This window comes from Pelobates fuscus, chromosome 5 (assembly GCF_036172605.1).
Source record: "Pelobates fuscus isolate aPelFus1 chromosome 5, aPelFus1.pri, whole genome shotgun sequence".
NCBI classification, from domain to species: Eukaryota; Metazoa; Chordata; class Amphibia; order Anura; family Pelobatidae; genus Pelobates; species Pelobates fuscus.
This window is the reverse complement of record NC_086321.1, coordinates 190,273,036-190,290,993: the sequence shown is the minus strand read 5'-3', so window position 1 is coordinate 190,290,993 and position 17,958 is coordinate 190,273,036. Positions and strand designations below refer to the sequence as shown.

The following is a 17,958-nucleotide window of genomic DNA, read 5'->3' as shown; positions in this document are numbered from 1 at the left end:
AAGTGACCAGTGGGATAAATGGAACCACCTCCCTATTAAATGATCATGGCTTGAGATCTGACCGTGAATCTGCTAATTCAGCATTTCATTTGTTTTCAGTGTAACAGCAAATTACATGAAGAATAAAACTGGTGCAACTTCAAGAGGAACTGCAAATCGCAAGATGCCTTTACAATTTGCATTATAACACTGCCAAACCTTTAAAAAAGTATTATATTGCAAACAAGAAAACCAAAGAAAAAAGTAGCCAACAAAACATGATAAAAATTAATAATATTCATACAGCACTCAAGCGCCGTAGACAAATGATTCAACCTTTAAAAAGTAACTTGTGATTTCTACAACATTGATTAGAAAAGAAGACAAATATATTAAGATAATATTAGTAAAACTATTCAAATATGTCATAAATAAAATAGAATATATTAATTGATAGTTTAATTTCTGTTTTTATAGGACACAGAGCTTATTCACAGAGGTATTTTTCAGGTATATAATATCACACCATTGAACAACTTCCCTTAATAAACATACTTTCATCTATCTGTCTCAGGCAATGAATGTTATGGTTCAGAGGTTGATCATAATGTTGTTATTCCTTTCTACCAAATAAACTGTTGGAGTGCAAAAAAAAAGCTTTGCATTTTTTGTCTTAAAATGTTTATCTATCTAGTACTATTATTATTATTGGTATTTATATTGTGCCAGCTTATTACGCAGCGCTTTACAATAAAATCTATCTATCAGACTTGTGCATGGTGGAAAAATATGGTTCAGCTAAACCACTTTGTTGTCCGAATATCTTCAAGTTATTTTCCACAAAAATAAATATTTGTGTTAAAAATGTGTTGCTGCTTGCTGGATTTGTTACTGTAATTTAATTAAAGGGACATTATAGGCAGTGGCGTACTAAGGGAGGGGAGAGGAGGGGCGGTCCGCCCCGGGTGCCAGGGGGTAGAGGGGTGCCACCAGGGCTGGCCAGGCTTGGGGTTCTGTGAGCTGTGTGGCTGCACACGTTGCCATAGCAGCAGAGGCACCGGGCAGCCGACACAGCTCACACACACAGGGGCTGGAAGCAGGAGCAGGAGACCTGCACAGAGTTGGGGACGGGGTCAGGTTGGTCATGGAGCGGAGCCAATCTGGATGTGGGGGCAGAGCTAAATGCAGCCTCTTACTGCTTACACAGAGGGGAAGCAAGAAGGAGTCCTTGCTTCCCCAACTCCAACACACCAGGGACTCATTGAATCCACTCCTCCTCCAGCCCAAGCTGACTGTAAGTGAGAGAGAGTGTGTGCTGTGTGTAACTGTGATTGTGACTGTCTTTGACTGTGTGTGTGTGTATCCAGCTTCCAGTGGGTAGACCTTTCCTAGTCCAGAGAGCGAAGCAGGAACAGGGGACAAACCGCAGCACTTCTTGCCCTCAGTCGCCGTAGCTTGACTGGGGCCCTGGAACCACCACCTCCTTCCTGGATCTGAATGGAAAATTAGCTCTGATACCTCCAGACACTGGACAACACTCAGTCCTGGGAACTCTGGAACTGAATGTAGAATTAGCTCTAGTTCTTACAAGGACTTTCCCAGTTGAATCTCCTGCAAGCTAGAACAGCAGACACAGGAGCAAATATTATTTCCCTCCAATAACTGGACAACAGTTTTGGAGTGTAAGCAGGTATCTCTAGTTTAATGGGACACACTGGCCTTTTATACAATTATCCAGGCCAGAGGAACACCCCCTGGACCTGATGGGGCACAGGAACACAAAGGACATAAACCAATCAGAACAAACATACAGTCTGTGACACACCCATGTACAGCATGATGTAGAATTATTTGAAAATCTTTATTGAACTTGTACTGAATTATTGTACTAACTCCATTTTAACCTCACACTGTGACAACCCCTCCATTTATAAAAGAACCTTGTACCTGACCACAAGATTGACATCACTGACTGTGTAAAATGACGCTCAAGCCCCCCTTTCCACCGAGTAAACCTCATGCTGGGAAAGATGGCGCCTGAGCCTTCTGTCCACACCCGTGTCCAGAACAATACCACCTCCCGGTGGGAGGACACCTAGCTAGTCACTCAAATCCCTGAGCCAAATAATAATATTGATGGGTGGACACTGATATAGTCACATAACATTTAATCCAATTAATGATGTTTATTTGTTATTATCTGATATTCAATGATGATGTAATTTTTCCTTTAAAAAGGTCTGCATAACCGTTTTCCAACTAGATGCCATTAAATTTTCTGAAGTGCTTTTAACCTGAACTCCATGTGTCAGTGTGAGCTTACTTCTGCGTATACGCAATTTAATCATCTCAGATTTGGACAGGAACAGATAGACATTTAAACATATTTGTTTATTTCTAAATTAATCTACATCACAGCACACAATCCCTCCCCTCTGCTTAGGAGATAATTGAGTAAAGTCCTGTAAGTAACTCAATTATCTCCAGGCAGAAAAAAACACATTTTCACAAAGTTCAGAAAGTACCCCAAAATCCAACATATCCCCAAAAATATCCCCTGATAGCCCCGATCTGGGTGAACAACATATCCCGAAATCACCCAGATTGGTTCAGGGGTTCAGGAATTTCCTAGAAGTCATAGTTTTGACCGACCGCAAGCATGGCCCCATGCCCAAAACAGTTCCCGGGAAATCAGTGCTAACAGTCGGTCAAGTTTGGTAGTCTTTTACAGGTTTTCCTGCAGGGCCCATAGTCTGTGGGCAGGAGGCTGGCAAGCAGGTTCCTCCAGGAGCTTGTGGCAAACTCACTTGAAAAGGGGAGTTTGTCACATTGATAAACTGCAATAATTACCTTGGAGTGCTAATTCCACCTCTAGTGCCTGTCTACCAGAGAGCCACCAGACAGACTTCCAGGTGGTTAGACAACTTTTGGTCACCTAACTGATGCTGGATGTCCTCTTGCTATGTACCCAAAATCCCACAGAAATGCATTATACAATTCTCACCAATCCTTAACCACACCTCCAGGCTTATCACCTCCTTGATGATAAGCACTAGCTGGCCTTTAGCTCAGTCGGCACATCCATACCATTTTGAGATTCGAGGACGGGGAGCTACACGACACCATCATACCCATGTAGTTTCTATTCACCCTGATTGGCAAGGACACATCCTGCCTGATGTGACAATAAATAACAGTTAGGGACCAACATAACATCACAGATAAACAAAACACTCCCTTATATATTCTGAACCTAGCTCCCCTTAGCTGTCAGCCATGCACTAGCATGCACTTAACATTAACTATTCACTACACCACACTCACACAGGGACATTGTCCTGTCCAGCTTTGCTTCCCTCTCCAGGGTCGTTTCTACTAATTCTTTTTTTCTTTGAACAACACACACATAAAAAAAAACTTATTTATGCAAACAGTTAACAAAAAGACGAGTCAAACTCTAAATCAGTGAACAAACTTGATTTAAGTGACAATAACTAGGCATAGCAGTAATCCTACCACAAGTCTCACACTAGTATTATTTAAATTATTATGATATTACTGCTGTACCTACCTATCGAATGCAAGTTTTACTTACAACAACTTTGATTCATAGAAAGCCTGGGTCCTTAACCCCTTAAGGAAACTGCTTCAAAAGCTTGTCTTACCCTTAAGGACACACGCCATTTTTGAATTTTTTGCTGTTTGCGTTCAAACGCAATTTGCATCCTCTCTCATTTATTGCACCAACACATATTATATACAGTTTTTCAGAGGGCAAACAGTGTTTTTTATTTTATGTCACACATACATAGAAAAAATTCTCATTAATTATAAAAAAAATTGCCAAAAAATGGAAAAACAGAATTCAGTTTTGATAATAATAGCGTGTGCATAATATGTCCAGCTTAAAAAAAGTAATTCAAAATAAATTAATTTATGTGTCTTGATTTATAGAGTACATAATATGTATAGGATTTTAGCTTATTTTGAAAGTTACAGGTCACAAAATACAAGGACTAAAATAAAATTGTAATGTGAAACAATTTTAGAAGTTGGTATGCTTTTCTTGTAGGTTTAGTAGCCATCACAGAAAACAAATTTAACACACAAAAGTATATATTTTTCTGACCATTATTCATGGCAGCATTTACTCATGGGTTAGCTCCTCCCCTCACAGCAGAAAGGACAGGAAATAGAACTTTGAAACTGGTATAAATAGATACTCCCGCTTCCCATCAGGCAGTCTTTTTCCTGTCCTTCACAGCAGTTTGGAAGGAGTCTGCTTATGCAGACCTAGATTTTTTCTTTTATGCTCAGCGGGCAATATTTTTGTAGCCCTGCCAGGGCTAAAGATGAAGTGGCCAGCCTTGGTACCCCCTTTAGTGACCGAGGGTCGGACCCAACCTCTCCCGCTGGGGATGAAAATGGTCCACTGCATGCTAGGGTTCAGCCTCTTATCCCTGAAGACCCAGCAACAGGCCAGCTTGGGTACCCCCTTAGGGGATGTATGTGATATACTGTCTACATGAAGCCAGGCCAGGGTTCAGCCTCTTACCCCTGAAGACCAAACAGCATACCGGTAAGAGTTGCCAGCCTGGGTACCTACTTCAGCAAACAGGGGTCTGACCTATCTCTCTAGGAAGTGATGGCAGCGGTCCACTGCATACATGAGGCCCAGCCGAGTATAAGCCTTTATCCCTGAAGACCCAGCAAACAGCACATGTGTAAGAGTTGCCAGCCCGGGTACCTCCTTCAGCAATCAGGAGTCTAACCTATCTCTCTCCCTGAGGGGATGACAGCGGTACACTGCATACATGAGGCCCAACAGAGATTTGACTACCGGGGTATACCTATTCTATGTATTCCACCTTGTATGGTGATGATCAATGGCATATGGGTTACAGATGGAAGCCTAGTTTAAACAGTTTAGGCTGTCAGTCGTTCAAATCCCCATTTTGCCGCTGAAACACAGGCCTGCAACGGTTCAGGTAAGTGCATTAGTAATTTAGATTAAAGCTAGTATAGGCACCTGGGTCTCTGTTCTTTCAGTCCCTCCCAGCTGCTTATTTTAGGCTTCCTTCTAACAAATAGGTCACAGTTAGGAGATTTGTGTGGTGAGCATTTAGGTAAGTTTATAAGGATGTTTGGTGCAAAAGAGTGCTGATAATACAAGTATGCATTGGGCAAAGTAGTGCTGATAATGCAAAAAGAGTGCTGATAATGTAAGGAGGCATTGTGCAAAAGAGTGCTGATAATGCAATTAGACATTGTGAAAAAGAGTGCTAATGATGGATATCCTGGCTGTATAACGTCTGCTGGAATTCTAGTCCTGAAGACAGAGAAATATCCAAGGTAAGAGAACTTTCTTGGATGTCTGATTGAAGTAAACACATGTATATAACAGTTTTTAAAAACCTAACTCTAAGTCGACATACGTGTTTCTATCAAGGTATGTGGCATTGATTGCTGTCATCTGTGCATTATCACAAATAAGCAGGCTTTTGCAGACAGTGGAAGAATATACTGCACAGGAGACCACCGGGCCTCAGTATCTGTACATGAACTGGTGGTGGTACAGCATCGGGATGTTTCCACTATATGCTCTAATGTATGAATTGGCATGAAGTCTCAGTGTGTGTCCGGTATATGCTCTAGGTATGAGTTACTATGAGGGCACGGCCTCAGTATTTGTATCCACTATATGCTCTATGTATGAGTTACTATGAGGACACAGCCTCATACTATTTGCTCTAATGTATGAATTGGTATGAAGTCTCAGTGTGTGTACAGTATATGCTGTATGTATGAGTTACTATGAGGACACAGCCTCAGTCAGGGCCGGACTGGCCCACCGGGATACCGGGAAATCTCCCAGTGGGCCGTCGGCACCTGGGGCTGGGCACACGGCTGGATTATTTTTTTTGGCGCTCGTTTTTTTGTTTTTTGTTTTTTTTTATTGCGTCGGTTATTATGGATTTTTACTTGGCCTTTTTGGGGGCTGAAAAAAGAAGATTTTAGAAGAAAGAAAACATTGAATGGTAAGTGTATTTTTATTTTTAAAGGTACTTAGTTAAATGGTCCCCCCTCATTATTTTTAGGGTGAGGGGGGTAGGTAGGAGTTTATTTTTGGGGGGGAGGGGGTGACTAGGGGTTTGGGGACCCCTAGTCACCTGGGGGAGGGGGGTTAAATATGTATTTAGGGCCCCCACCTTCTGCTCGTGGGTGGGGGCCAGGGGGGAGGACAATAGGTGCCCCCCTTATTTTTGTTTAGGGCCCCCACCCACTGCTCAGGGGTTGGGGCCAGGGGGGAGGACATTAGGTCCCCCCCAATTTGTGTTTAGGGTCCCCACCCACCGCTCAGGGGGGAGTACATTAGGTCCTCCCCCCCCTTACTTTTGTTTAGGGCCCCCACCCACCGCTCAGGGGTGGGGGCCAGGGGGAGGACATTAGGTCCCCCCCCCAATTTGTGTTTAGGGCCCCCACCCATCGCTCAGGTCCTCCCCCCCTTACTTTTGTTTAGGGCCCCCACCCACCGCTCAGGGGTGGGGGCCAGGGGGAGGACATTAGGTCCCCCCCCAATTTGTATTTAGGGCCCCCACCCACCGCTCAGGGGTGGGGGCCAGGGGGAGGACATTAGGTCCCCCCTTCAATTTCTATTTAGGGCCCTCACCCACCGCTCAGGGGTGGGGGCCAGGGGGGAGGACATTAGGTCCCCCCCTTATTCTTGTTGAGGGCCCCCACCCACCGCTCAGGGGTGGGGGCCAGGGGGGAGGACATTAGGTCCCCCCCTTATTCTTGTTGAGGGCCCCCACCCACCGCTCAGGGGTGGGGGCCAGGGGGAGGACATTAGGTCCCCCCTCCAATTTCTATTTAGGGCCCTCACCCACCGCTCAGGGGTTGGGGCCAGGGGGGAGGACATTAGGTCCCCCCCAATTTGTGTTTAGGGTCCCCACCCACCGCTCAGGGGCGGGGGCCAGGGGGGAGTACATTAGGTCCTCCCCCCCTTACTTTTGTTTAGGGCCCCCACCCACCGCTCAGGGGTGGGGGCCAGGTGGAGGACATTAGTTCCCCCCCCAATTTGTGTTTAGGGCCCCCACCCATTGCTCAGGTCCTCCCCCCCTTACTTTTGTTTAGGGCCCCCACCCACCGCTCAGGGGTGGGGGCCAGGGGGAGGACATTAGGTCCCCCCCCAATTTGTATTTAGGGCCCCCACCCACCGCTCAGGGGTGGGGGCCAGGGGGAGGACATTAGGTCCCCCCTCCAATTTCTATTTAGGGCCCTCACCCACTGCTCAGGGGTGGGGGCCAGGGGGGAGGACATTAGGTCCCCCCCTTATTCTTGTTGAGGGCCCCCACCCACCGCTCAGGGGTGGGGGCCAGGGTGGAGTAGTTTTAAAGCACGTTATTCCAAACAATTTAGGAATGTTAGGTGATTTATGCCCTTTATGGATTAAAACCAGACTCTGCATCAACTATGTAATTTTCCATGGGAGTTTTGCCATGGATCCCCCTCCGGCATGCCACAGTCCGGGTGTTAGTCCCCTTGAAACAACTTTTCCATCACTATTGTGGCCAGAAACAGTCCCTGTGGGTTTTAAAATTCGCCTGCCTATTGAAGTTTATGGCGGTTCGCCAGGTTCGCCCGTTCGCGAACATTTGCGGAAGTTCGCGTTCGCTGTTTGCGAACGGAAAATTTCATGTTCGCGACATCACTAGACTACATCTCCCATACTGCGTTTACAGCCATAATGCTGGCAAAGCACCAGGTGACATGTACTCCACATCATCTGGCATGCCAAAGGCTGCCTACCCCAGCACATCAGGCACACCTCTAGCGCATTCCTACGAGTGCGAACATCAGTGTTTACAGACTCATTTTGCTGGAGGGGAAGTTTTGCTCAAATATTCTCTCTCTTTTTAATTTTTATGAAGGTGCTAGAGGGTAATGTTATTTTTTTTTTCAATTTGACAATTTTTATTTTTATTGTCCAAATATCATAACTGGGATACAGAAGGAAAGAAGGGGAGGGTAAAAAGACACTTACATAACGACAGTCATTTTACATTGAGACAATTTCAGAAATCATAATCGGAATACACATATGCTTGTTTCTGGTGCCTTATCATAGGCTCGTCTGTGTGTATTGTCTCCCAATCGTTATTGCTGTGCTCCCCTGGGGGGGAAGAAGGGGGGTCTGAAGGAGGGGGGGAGATGGGAACGGGGTACCTTACTTCGCTATAAGTGTGTTCAAAGTGGGTTCATTGCCTGCCTCTCACTCTAGGGCCGTTGACCTTGTGTGTCTCGCCTTCGTCTCTTGAATATAGACGCTCGTTCCTGTTTTTTGGTACGTCTATTACTCCTATCCTAGTGGTTTCGTGTCCCCCCTTCCACTTTTTTTTTTTTTTTATTATTCCCTTTGTGTGTAGATAACGCTTTTCCCTATCCTCTTAGGGGTTCAACTCTTTGTCCCTCTCTAGGTATGCCTCCCAGTCTTTCTTGGCCTGTATCATGTGTTTCAGTGGGTGGAACCCCTGGTAGGTCCCGGTCTCATATGTCAGGTTCAGTGTGGTTTGCTGAATGAGTAGTATGTGGCGCAGGAGTTGTATGGAGGAGTAGTATGTGGCGAACACCTCACTGATTCCCTTAGGGGTGGATATTTTGGATCCTGTCTGGTCTGTGAGGTAGGATATCTTTTGGTTCGCCTGCCTGGTTTTTAGGCGTTGCGCTAATAGCCTGCTTGTTCTGTTGCCTTGGACATAATGTGACAGTCTGAGTCGTTGCATGTTTAAGTTGATTGTGTCTAGTGCGTGTTGGAGTATAAGCTTATTGAGCTGGGCAATCCTGTTTTTTGTCTCTATAGTCGGTGTGGTTTGGTTCAATCTGTTTATCTCGTAGAGTTCTGTTTGCCATGCTCTGAGCTGCGTTTGACGCTGCTTTTTCATGTATGCTGCTCTGCGTATTAGTAAGCCTCTCGCTACTGATTTGTGTGCTAGCCACAAGGTAGCATCTGAGGTGTCTTTGGTGTCATTTAATTGGAAGTATGCGCGGATATCACCCGCCAGTGTGTCTGCAAACCTCTCGTCCCTCAGCAGGGAGTTATTAATTTTCCAGGGGCTGCGGTGTTTAAAGTCGTAATTGTTTTTTAATTCTAGGGTTACTGGTGCGTGGTCGGACCATGTGATTTACTGTATGTCGCTGGATATGATTTGGTCAAGTGCTGAGCCTGACACCAGGAATCCGTCAATGTTCGAGTAGGAGTTATGCACAGCTGAATAGTGAGTGTACATTCTCTCTGTTGGATGTGTGACTCTCCAAGCGTCATATAGGTGATGGGTATGTAGGAGTTTCGCTATGGCTCTACATTGCCTATTCAGGCGGCGGTGGCGTGTCCTATGTGACGGTAGCGTCGTGTCAAGTGTCGGGTCTAAAATATGGTTGAGGTCTCCCCCAATCACTGTAACGCCCTTTTGGATAGAGCTCGTTTTGGTCAGGATTTTGTGCAGGAAGTTTCGCTGGTTGGTGTTTGGGGAGTAAATGTTTACGATGGTGTACAACACATCGTTAAGCTCTCCTATGAGAATGATGTATCTGCCGTTTGGGTCTATGTCTGAGGAATGGAGCGTAAACGAGACAGCCTTACTAATCAACTCCAGCTAGGCACTGCACTCCCTCTCATCCTAGTTCCCCTGCTGGTTTACTCACCCCTGCCACTCCCGGATCCTTGAGGTCATGTACTATACACAAGTTAGCAGCCGAGTTGCGCAAAAGGTGCATCCCCTTCCCAGCCACTGCAGGGAAGGTGGAACTCTTTAGGCTCCTATCCACTAAGTCCCTTGACCCCAAGCCCAGTACGTGTTCTCATGGAGGAAGTTTTGACGGCATGGGGAAGTGCAGGATAGGATGTCAATGTTGATCGCTTCTATTCAAGTCAATAGTGATCGGCTGACAGTACTGGAAATGGCTCTCCCAATTCCCCAGCCCGCTGCAACAAGTCTAGCAGTAGTTGTTACCCCCACAGTGGCAATCTCGCAGGGCAGCTCGACCACAGTTTCTTCCCTTCCCTCCACATCTCACATTGTCATACCCGCACATTTGATCCTCTCCTCTATCAGGAAAGTCATCATTGAGGGTAAGGATGTTAATTTATTCTCTCTATTAATTGCCTCACAGGACATTATAGAGGACAGTACCTATAATTACATAGATTTGTCAGTGGTCCTTAAAGCCAGGGACCCCAGAATAAATAAACTATCAATCCCCGAGTTTTTATTCGCCTTTGGGCTCTACAGGGATGTTCTCCCCAGAGGCAGGAGGAAAGGCATCTTTACCTACACCAAGTTGGTGGATTTTGGGGGCTTTACGTTTTACAATTACCACAAGTTGGGATCTGCCAAGGCTGCAACAGCTCTGTCCCAGTTTATTATTCTTCCTCTCATTTCACCAACTTGTGTGCTTGCGAAGCTGAACCTTCCACTTCCTCACACCTAGCACATGCCAATCCAGGTTCCTCCATGGTTCAAGATCGAGGACAGAAGGATAAATTGGGCAGGCCCATTGTTTTCCTGGGTAAGGCACAGGTGTGCAACTTTTAATACGGGTACCTGCAATAACAGTGCATGTTGGTTGTTGCACGTCTGTTCTATATGCTTTAGGGCACATACTAAATCTATGTGCCCCTCAAAGCTTTTTCCAAGGAAATTACTTACAGGGGTTAATTCAGACAGCCCCATTTATCATTTGAGAGCACACCCCTCTCCTCACTTGGTGGATTTCTTGGTGTCAAGTTTTTCTGAGGGTTTTCACGCAGGTTTAGTTGCACTCCCATCCGGCACACTTGAATGCCCCAACCTGTTATCAGCTTACTCAGTTCCCACAGCAGTTGATACTCTACTGGCCAAGGAAGTCCAGCTAGGTTTTCTACTAGGCCCTTTCATCCATCCACGTTTTCAATCATGGCGCACGAACCCCATCGGTGTTGTATCAAACAAATCCTCCAATAAAAAACATCTTATTATTGATCTTTGGGCTCCTCATTCTTCACGTACATCAACCATTAATTCATTCATCCCATCTGAAGAATTTTCCCTCCATTATGCCACCATGGATAATGCTATACAGGCCATTGTGCACGCGGGTAACCACACTTGGCTAAGCAAGATGGACCTCTCTAATGCATTCAAGTTGCTTCCAATCTACCCGTCCCTGTGACATATTCATGGTATTAAGTGGAGGGAAAATTACTACTTTTACTCTAGATTGACTTTTAGTTCCAGGAGCAGTCCGAACTTATTCAATATTTTCGCTGAAACACTCTGTTGGCTGCTCCTAATGTTGTTCGCTGTCCCATGCTGATACACTATCTTGACAATTTTCTACAGGTGGAATCTGTTACACAGACACCCCAAAGTATATTCAGCACCACAGCTCTTTTTCCACGTTAGGCATCCCTATCTCACCTGATAAGACTCTGGGTCCAACCACTAGATTGGTGTTTCTGGGTATTAATTTGGACACAGTGGCATGTCAGGCAAGCCTCCCTGATGAGAAGTTGGTACGCATCAGGGAAGAATTTGACTGATTCCTGCAGGTTGGTTTGTGTAGAGATTGTAGAGATATTGATAACTCTGGACTTTTTATTGGACTTAAACTTTATGTCCCTATATATATATATATATATATATATATTATCATTTTTTTATGCGCTTATTGACCAAATAAAGAATTATTGTATTTCTATACCTAAGAAGGTTTTTCTGATTTTTTTTTATTTTTTTTTTAACCACTGTGAACCTACTAGAAGAAGGACTGGGGACATCCTTATGAGCCCCTCAGCGCTACTCATGAGAGCCATATTAATCTATTTGCTCCATGTTTGTGAGTATCTAAGATCAATAGATATTTACTCCATTTATTTTTGCAATATTACCCTATGTTGTACTTTCTTTTGCAGAAACAACAGAAGTTTTCCACCTATTGTATGTATTTGTTATATATATATATATATATATATATATATATATATATATATATATAATGTGTCTTCTACAACTGTCACTAGTCTAATACTATCCTTACCTTTTTTGTGTCATTTTACCCCACTCCCTCTAGCATGTAAGCTCATTGAGCAGGGCCCTCAACCCCTCTGTTCCTGTGTGTCCAACTTGTTTGGTTACAACTACATGTCTGTTCGTCCACCCATTGTAAAGTTCTGCGGAATTTGACGGCGCTCTATAAATATCTTATTAATAATAATAATAATAATTAGTCTTATATGAAGATATTACTCCAAGGACTTTGTAATAGATTTGAAAAAAATACAGCTTTTATTCAGCAACTGCCACAACGTTTCAGTTCGGTGTCAGAACTTTATTTTTTTTTTATTTATTTTTTTTGTGTGTGTGTGTGTGTGTGTATATTCTATGCATGATAAAAAATTCTAAATAAAATGAACACTAGCTTTGGCTACGGTTTGTGACTAAGTGGCTTCTAAAAAGACTGGATATACATCATTTTGAATACCTTGGGTTGTCTCCATTTGCAAATGGCATGCCACGATGGGGTTCATTTTCATTCCGTGGCTGCCATACAGTCTCAAAGGCAACATGCCCAGTAAACCAATCTAGAAAATTTCAGTGTGTAAATTTGAAATGGGCAAGTTCTTTATTTGATGCTGTAACGTTCTGAAATACCATAAAACATGTACATGTCAGGCATTTTCGTACCTGAGAGTGATCACAACATACAAATATGTGTATTTTATGCAGTAAAAGCTGACAGTATAATGACATTCACAGGTAAAATGTCATACAGTAGTTGGATAATAACATTTCTTAAAGGGAAACTCCAGTGCCAGGAAAACTATCAGTTTTCCTGGCACTGGAGGTATCCTCTCCCTCCCACCCCCCAATCCCCAGTTACTGAAGGGGTGAAAACCCCTTCAGTCACTTACCTGAGGCAGCGGCGATGTCCCTCGCCGCTGTCTCCTCCTCCACGCCGCTCCTCCTCTGTATTGCGTCCGCCGGTGGGCGAGACTGATCCCGCCCACCGACCGAGGAGACCTAATGCGCGGCAATGCCGCGCATGCGCATTACGTCTCCCCATAGGAAAGCATTGTGCTATGAAGGAGGAAGTGACCTCTAGTGGCTGTCTAGTAGACAGCCACTAGAGGTGGAGTTAACGCTGCAAGGTAATTATTGCAGTTTATAGAAAACTGCAATAATTATACTTGCAGGGTTAGGAGTAGTGGGAGTTGGCACCCAGACCACTCCGATGGGCAGAAGTGGTCTGGGTACCTGGAGTGTCCCTTTAATTTCTGTAATAGGTATAGATAATATCATGTATAACTTTTTGTTTTGAAATGAAAGCCCTATTTCTCCTGAAGAAAATGATGATATATAATAAGCGTGGGTGCACTTAATATGAAAGATGTAAATTATGGTTGAACAGACATACAGCGCAAATTCTAGGTTTTGTTTTGGTCAGAACTTGTACAATTGCCTCGATACTTAAGGGATCAAGAAGGCCAACTGACTAGATATGCTAGCTAACCGAAATGGTGCCAATACTTGCAAGAAAAGTTTGAGGCAATGAACCATGCCCTTAAGCATGGTCTCTGCTCTACATCACGTCCTCCTCTGGTGGATTATCATTGTCATACCCATGCTCCACAGTAAGGGAGAATGATGTGTGGAGGATACAACAGATAACCTTTAGATTTGTACAGGCATAAGAACCTGGACTTGAGCACACCAAGGCTGCACTCAAAGACTATACGTGTAACCTGATGGTCTCATGATGTACATGGATTGCTTACAGGAGTCATGAGCCAAGGATTACAAGTACATACCTTATCACCTGTAAATTAGAAGACAGAGAACATATTTAGTTATAGTAACAGTTTGAAAACACCTTTTTTATGTCATGCTGTTAAAGCCATTCATCCGGCAGTTTCTCAAACTTGGTTGCTAAGGATGACCCCTCTACTATCTATGAGTCATGGCAGGTGCCATATTAAGGGAGGGCAATTGTTTCCTATTTCTATAGTCCTCCTCACTTTGTGACAGCCTCCTCAGTACTAGAGATGTACTGGATACCACACTCACCAAATAACTCAGGTGCTCTGAAGTTAGGGCTGGCCAGGCATCCCTTGATAAAGATCCAGTAGGGTCGAAACGTTGCTGCTTTTACCCCAATAAAGCTGCTATTTTTATTATCCCGGAGTGCCTTAGCCTTCTCAGTACAGCATAAGTGCAGTTGTTGGTACCCAGTACTTTGGGCATGTGTGCCATCTCATATAAGTCAACCCTGACTCTCCTCAGGAGTGATAGGGAAATTAATTTAGTCTTGACTCTAGACAGAAAGACACTCAGCAATTGATTAAGGCACCTGGAAACGGAATGCTGACTAATCTCACCAACTTCCCCAGTTTTTGACTGAAAGGAGTGCTTACCAAAATAATACAATACAGCTAACAACTTCACCAGCTCAGAAATTGAATGGTGCCTTTCAGTCAGAGGCTCCAGATCCTGATTTATGTGCTGGTGTAGAGCCAGGATGGTGTTATGGGAAATCCTAAAACACTGGAGGATTTTTTTGGTCAGTCAGTGACTCCAAGACAGTCATTTGCAGAAAAGCTATGGGGATCCTCATCTGACCTGGATTAGCCAGCATGCATCACTTATCCCGTGCTCTCCTGTGGCACCTTCATTAAACTTGCTCACTTGGAGTTGTTTATAAATTGTCTCTAAGTAGGCTATTTCAAGTAGGAGTTAAAAAAACAGTTTAAACAAACAAGGAGTTTAACCCCTTAAGGACGCAGGCAATTTTATAAGTTCTAGTCAAAACAAAACTTGGAATTAGCGCTATTAGCCTATTTAAAGTCTAGAAACTTTCAAAGAGAACCCTGACTTTTTTTTAAAGTCCATAAAGCATTTTGATCTTTTAATATATATATATATTTTTTTTATTATCTGCATTTGATATTGAAATGTGTTGTTTTGTGTTATTTCCTATTTATTAATGTTGAAGACTGTTTATATTTAGTATTTTAATATCACTAATGTAACAGTAATTCCAGTCACTGGTGGTATTAGATACACTGTTTTTGTGTGATGAAGCAGCCTTTAATTTCCTGTTTAATGTGAGGTTTTATTATCAGTCTGTAGTTCCTTGTCTCACTGTGTCTCTTGCACAGTAATATACACCAGATTCTTCACTTCTCATATTGGTGACTTGGACATAAACTTCATTCTTTGCGGTGTCTCTGGTGAAAGTGGCTCGACTGCTAAAAGAAGAAGCAGGTTCCGAGCCCCCACCACTGCTAATACGACCAATGTATTCCAGTCCCTTTCCTGGAAGCTGTCTGATCCAGCCCCAGTAATAACTAGTAACAGCCACTGAAACTTTACAAGGCAGTTTCATAGTCTCTGAAGGTTTAACAGTCAGAGATCCAGGTTGATCCAATGTAACTGCTTGTGAGAGGACATCTGAAACATAAACACGTTTAATAAACATTGGAAACCTTAATAACCAAACATTGTTTTTCTCAGATATGTGCAGTATAACTAAACAGCTTACATGACACAGATATCAGCAGAGGGAGCACAATGTAGAAAGCCCTCATTTTGTTCAGTGGATAATAAGAGCAGACAATACACAGTATCTGCTGGTTCGTATCACTGAACTCAGTCTGTGACACACACAGTTTATAACAGGATGCAGACACTATAATTTGCATGAAGAGCTCTATAAGAGGAAGACAGACTAAGGCTTGGTTTTTCATTCAGCAAGGGGGAAATGAAACATATAAATAAAGCACAACTGCTAAGGAGGACAATATATAGGTGATGGAATATCACAAATGTTTGGTGAATATAAAATAAGGTCTCTGCATCTTAAAGCATGATTGCTTTTATGTGTCATATAACATTATTATTGAGATGTAGTAAGCATGGTATTATTATTATTATTATTTCTTTTTTTCTAGTTTTTTTACTTAACAAACTTAACTCTTTATCCTACGTGGAACAAAATGTATGACTTTTGATAAACAATCTGTGACCCAGAGGTGATTATAATGGTATTTGAATTATAAACCTGCCTTATAAAATTGTATTGCTGACAAAAAAAAAAAAATTGTCAGACAGTTTTGGACAAGATTACTAATAGTGTCTATGTATTATGTAATGGTGATGATTAGTAAATTATTAGCAGATGACAGCCATCATGAATATGAGCACATTAAAGAGTTACTTCAAGCACCATAACCACTTCAGTGATTTGCTTCTGGAGGTGTAACTCCACCTCTGCATCATTAGCCAGCCCACTAATGCTGTCAGCTAACGAATGGCAATAGCATTGTCATACATGTTCTGTAGCTATGCAAAAGTTCTTGTACAGCATACATAAACGGACATGCTCTAGTATTCCAGAAAACAAATAAAGGTCGCTACTGTACAGTTGTTGCGTTGAGAGTTTACATTAGATTACCGACAGTAATCTGCTGTTCTGGCTTCTTCATCTTCACTTGGTTATTAGCCTAAGTTACACTATACTTATACACTTTAATTTCTGCTTTCATTTCATTAGCCCCTTAAGGTCACAACTTTGGTTTGTTGGTTTTGTACTTAAGGACACGTGCATTTTTAGTAATTTTTGGTATATGTGTATTTCAGCATAATCCCATCTTTTTGATTGATTGCAACAACACATATAAAGGACCAAATGGGCTTTAATGTGATGTGACATAGACATACTTAAATTCTCATGTATTGTAAAAAATAAAAAAAATAAAAAAAAATATTTTTTTTCCTGTCTTGGCAATAATAATGTGTACATAATTAGTGCTGCTTACCAAAAAGAATTCAAACGAAATTAATTTATTTGTTCTTGTTTACACAGCGCATCATATATTTAGCATTTCAGTTAGTTTAATTTTTGGTCGTTACAAGTCAAAAAGTACTAAAGGACTAAAAAATTTTTTGACATGGAACAATTTTTCAATTTGGTGCATTTGTCCAATAAGTTAAATAGTCATTACAGAAGACATATTTATATAAAGTAGACATCACATGGTATTTACAAAAGTGTATTTTGTCACGTTTTACATTTAAATGCTAATCTGTGTTCAAAACTGTAATAAAATAGTTTTTTTTTGCATTTTTTAACATACACACATATAACCAGGGTTTCTTAAGGTGTATTTAAGGCATAAACCTGATGTGTGATACTCCTGCACAAAACCCCATATTGTGTTCAGCTACATACAGCTACAGTACTTTTTACAGCTAGACATTTCATATATAAATGTGATGGGCCTATGTATTATTTTGGGGCTTTGTAGTGGTTTGACTATTCAAATTGTATAGAATCGGTATTATTTTTACTTAACAAGAGTTATACTCACATAAAATGGATTCCCTGAACCTGTGGCAGGCACCCCCAGCAAGAGCACTCTAAACACAAGGATTAGGGTTAGGATTAGGATCTTGATTAGGTTTATGTTTAGCATTGAGATTAGGATAAGGATTTGAGTTAAGGATTATATTATGGTTATTTAGTGTTAGTGGTTTAGGATTACATTCATTAGTTAGGGCTACACATTGGCTTAATGTTTAGGGTGAGAGTTACTATAAAGGCTAGCATAAAGGTTAGCATTATAATTATGATGCCAATCCTAATGGATTAGCATCAGGGTTGGCATCAGGATTAGCAACATAGACCCATCGATACCTATCTAAAAATTATTAATAATAACATGCAATCTGCAGGTAGCTAATTTGGCCCTGTATATTTGCATAAACTTTCATAAAAAATGCACCTCAGTCAAGCTCAAACTAATATATATATATATATATATATATGTGTGTGTATGAGAGTCCCCATGGTGTCCTTGTTTACACACGGTGTCCTTGTGTATGCAGAAAATGGGAAAATGAAATAATCACATACATTTTGAAAGAAATATTTTCAAAAATGGCT

At 42.4% G+C, this 17,958-nt stretch overlaps 1 gene segment (V, D, J or C); it reads right to left on the bottom strand.

Moving 5' to 3' along the window:
* Positions 1 to 15,132: 15,132 nt before the first annotated feature.
* LOC134612160 (Ig heavy chain V region 914-like) lies at positions 15,133 to 15,643 on the bottom strand. The segment is given in 2 exon segments: positions 15,133 to 15,464; positions 15,556 to 15,643. Coding segments are annotated over 2 exon segments (378 nt in total).
* Between the last annotated feature and the right edge of the window lie 2,315 nt (positions 15,644 to 17,958).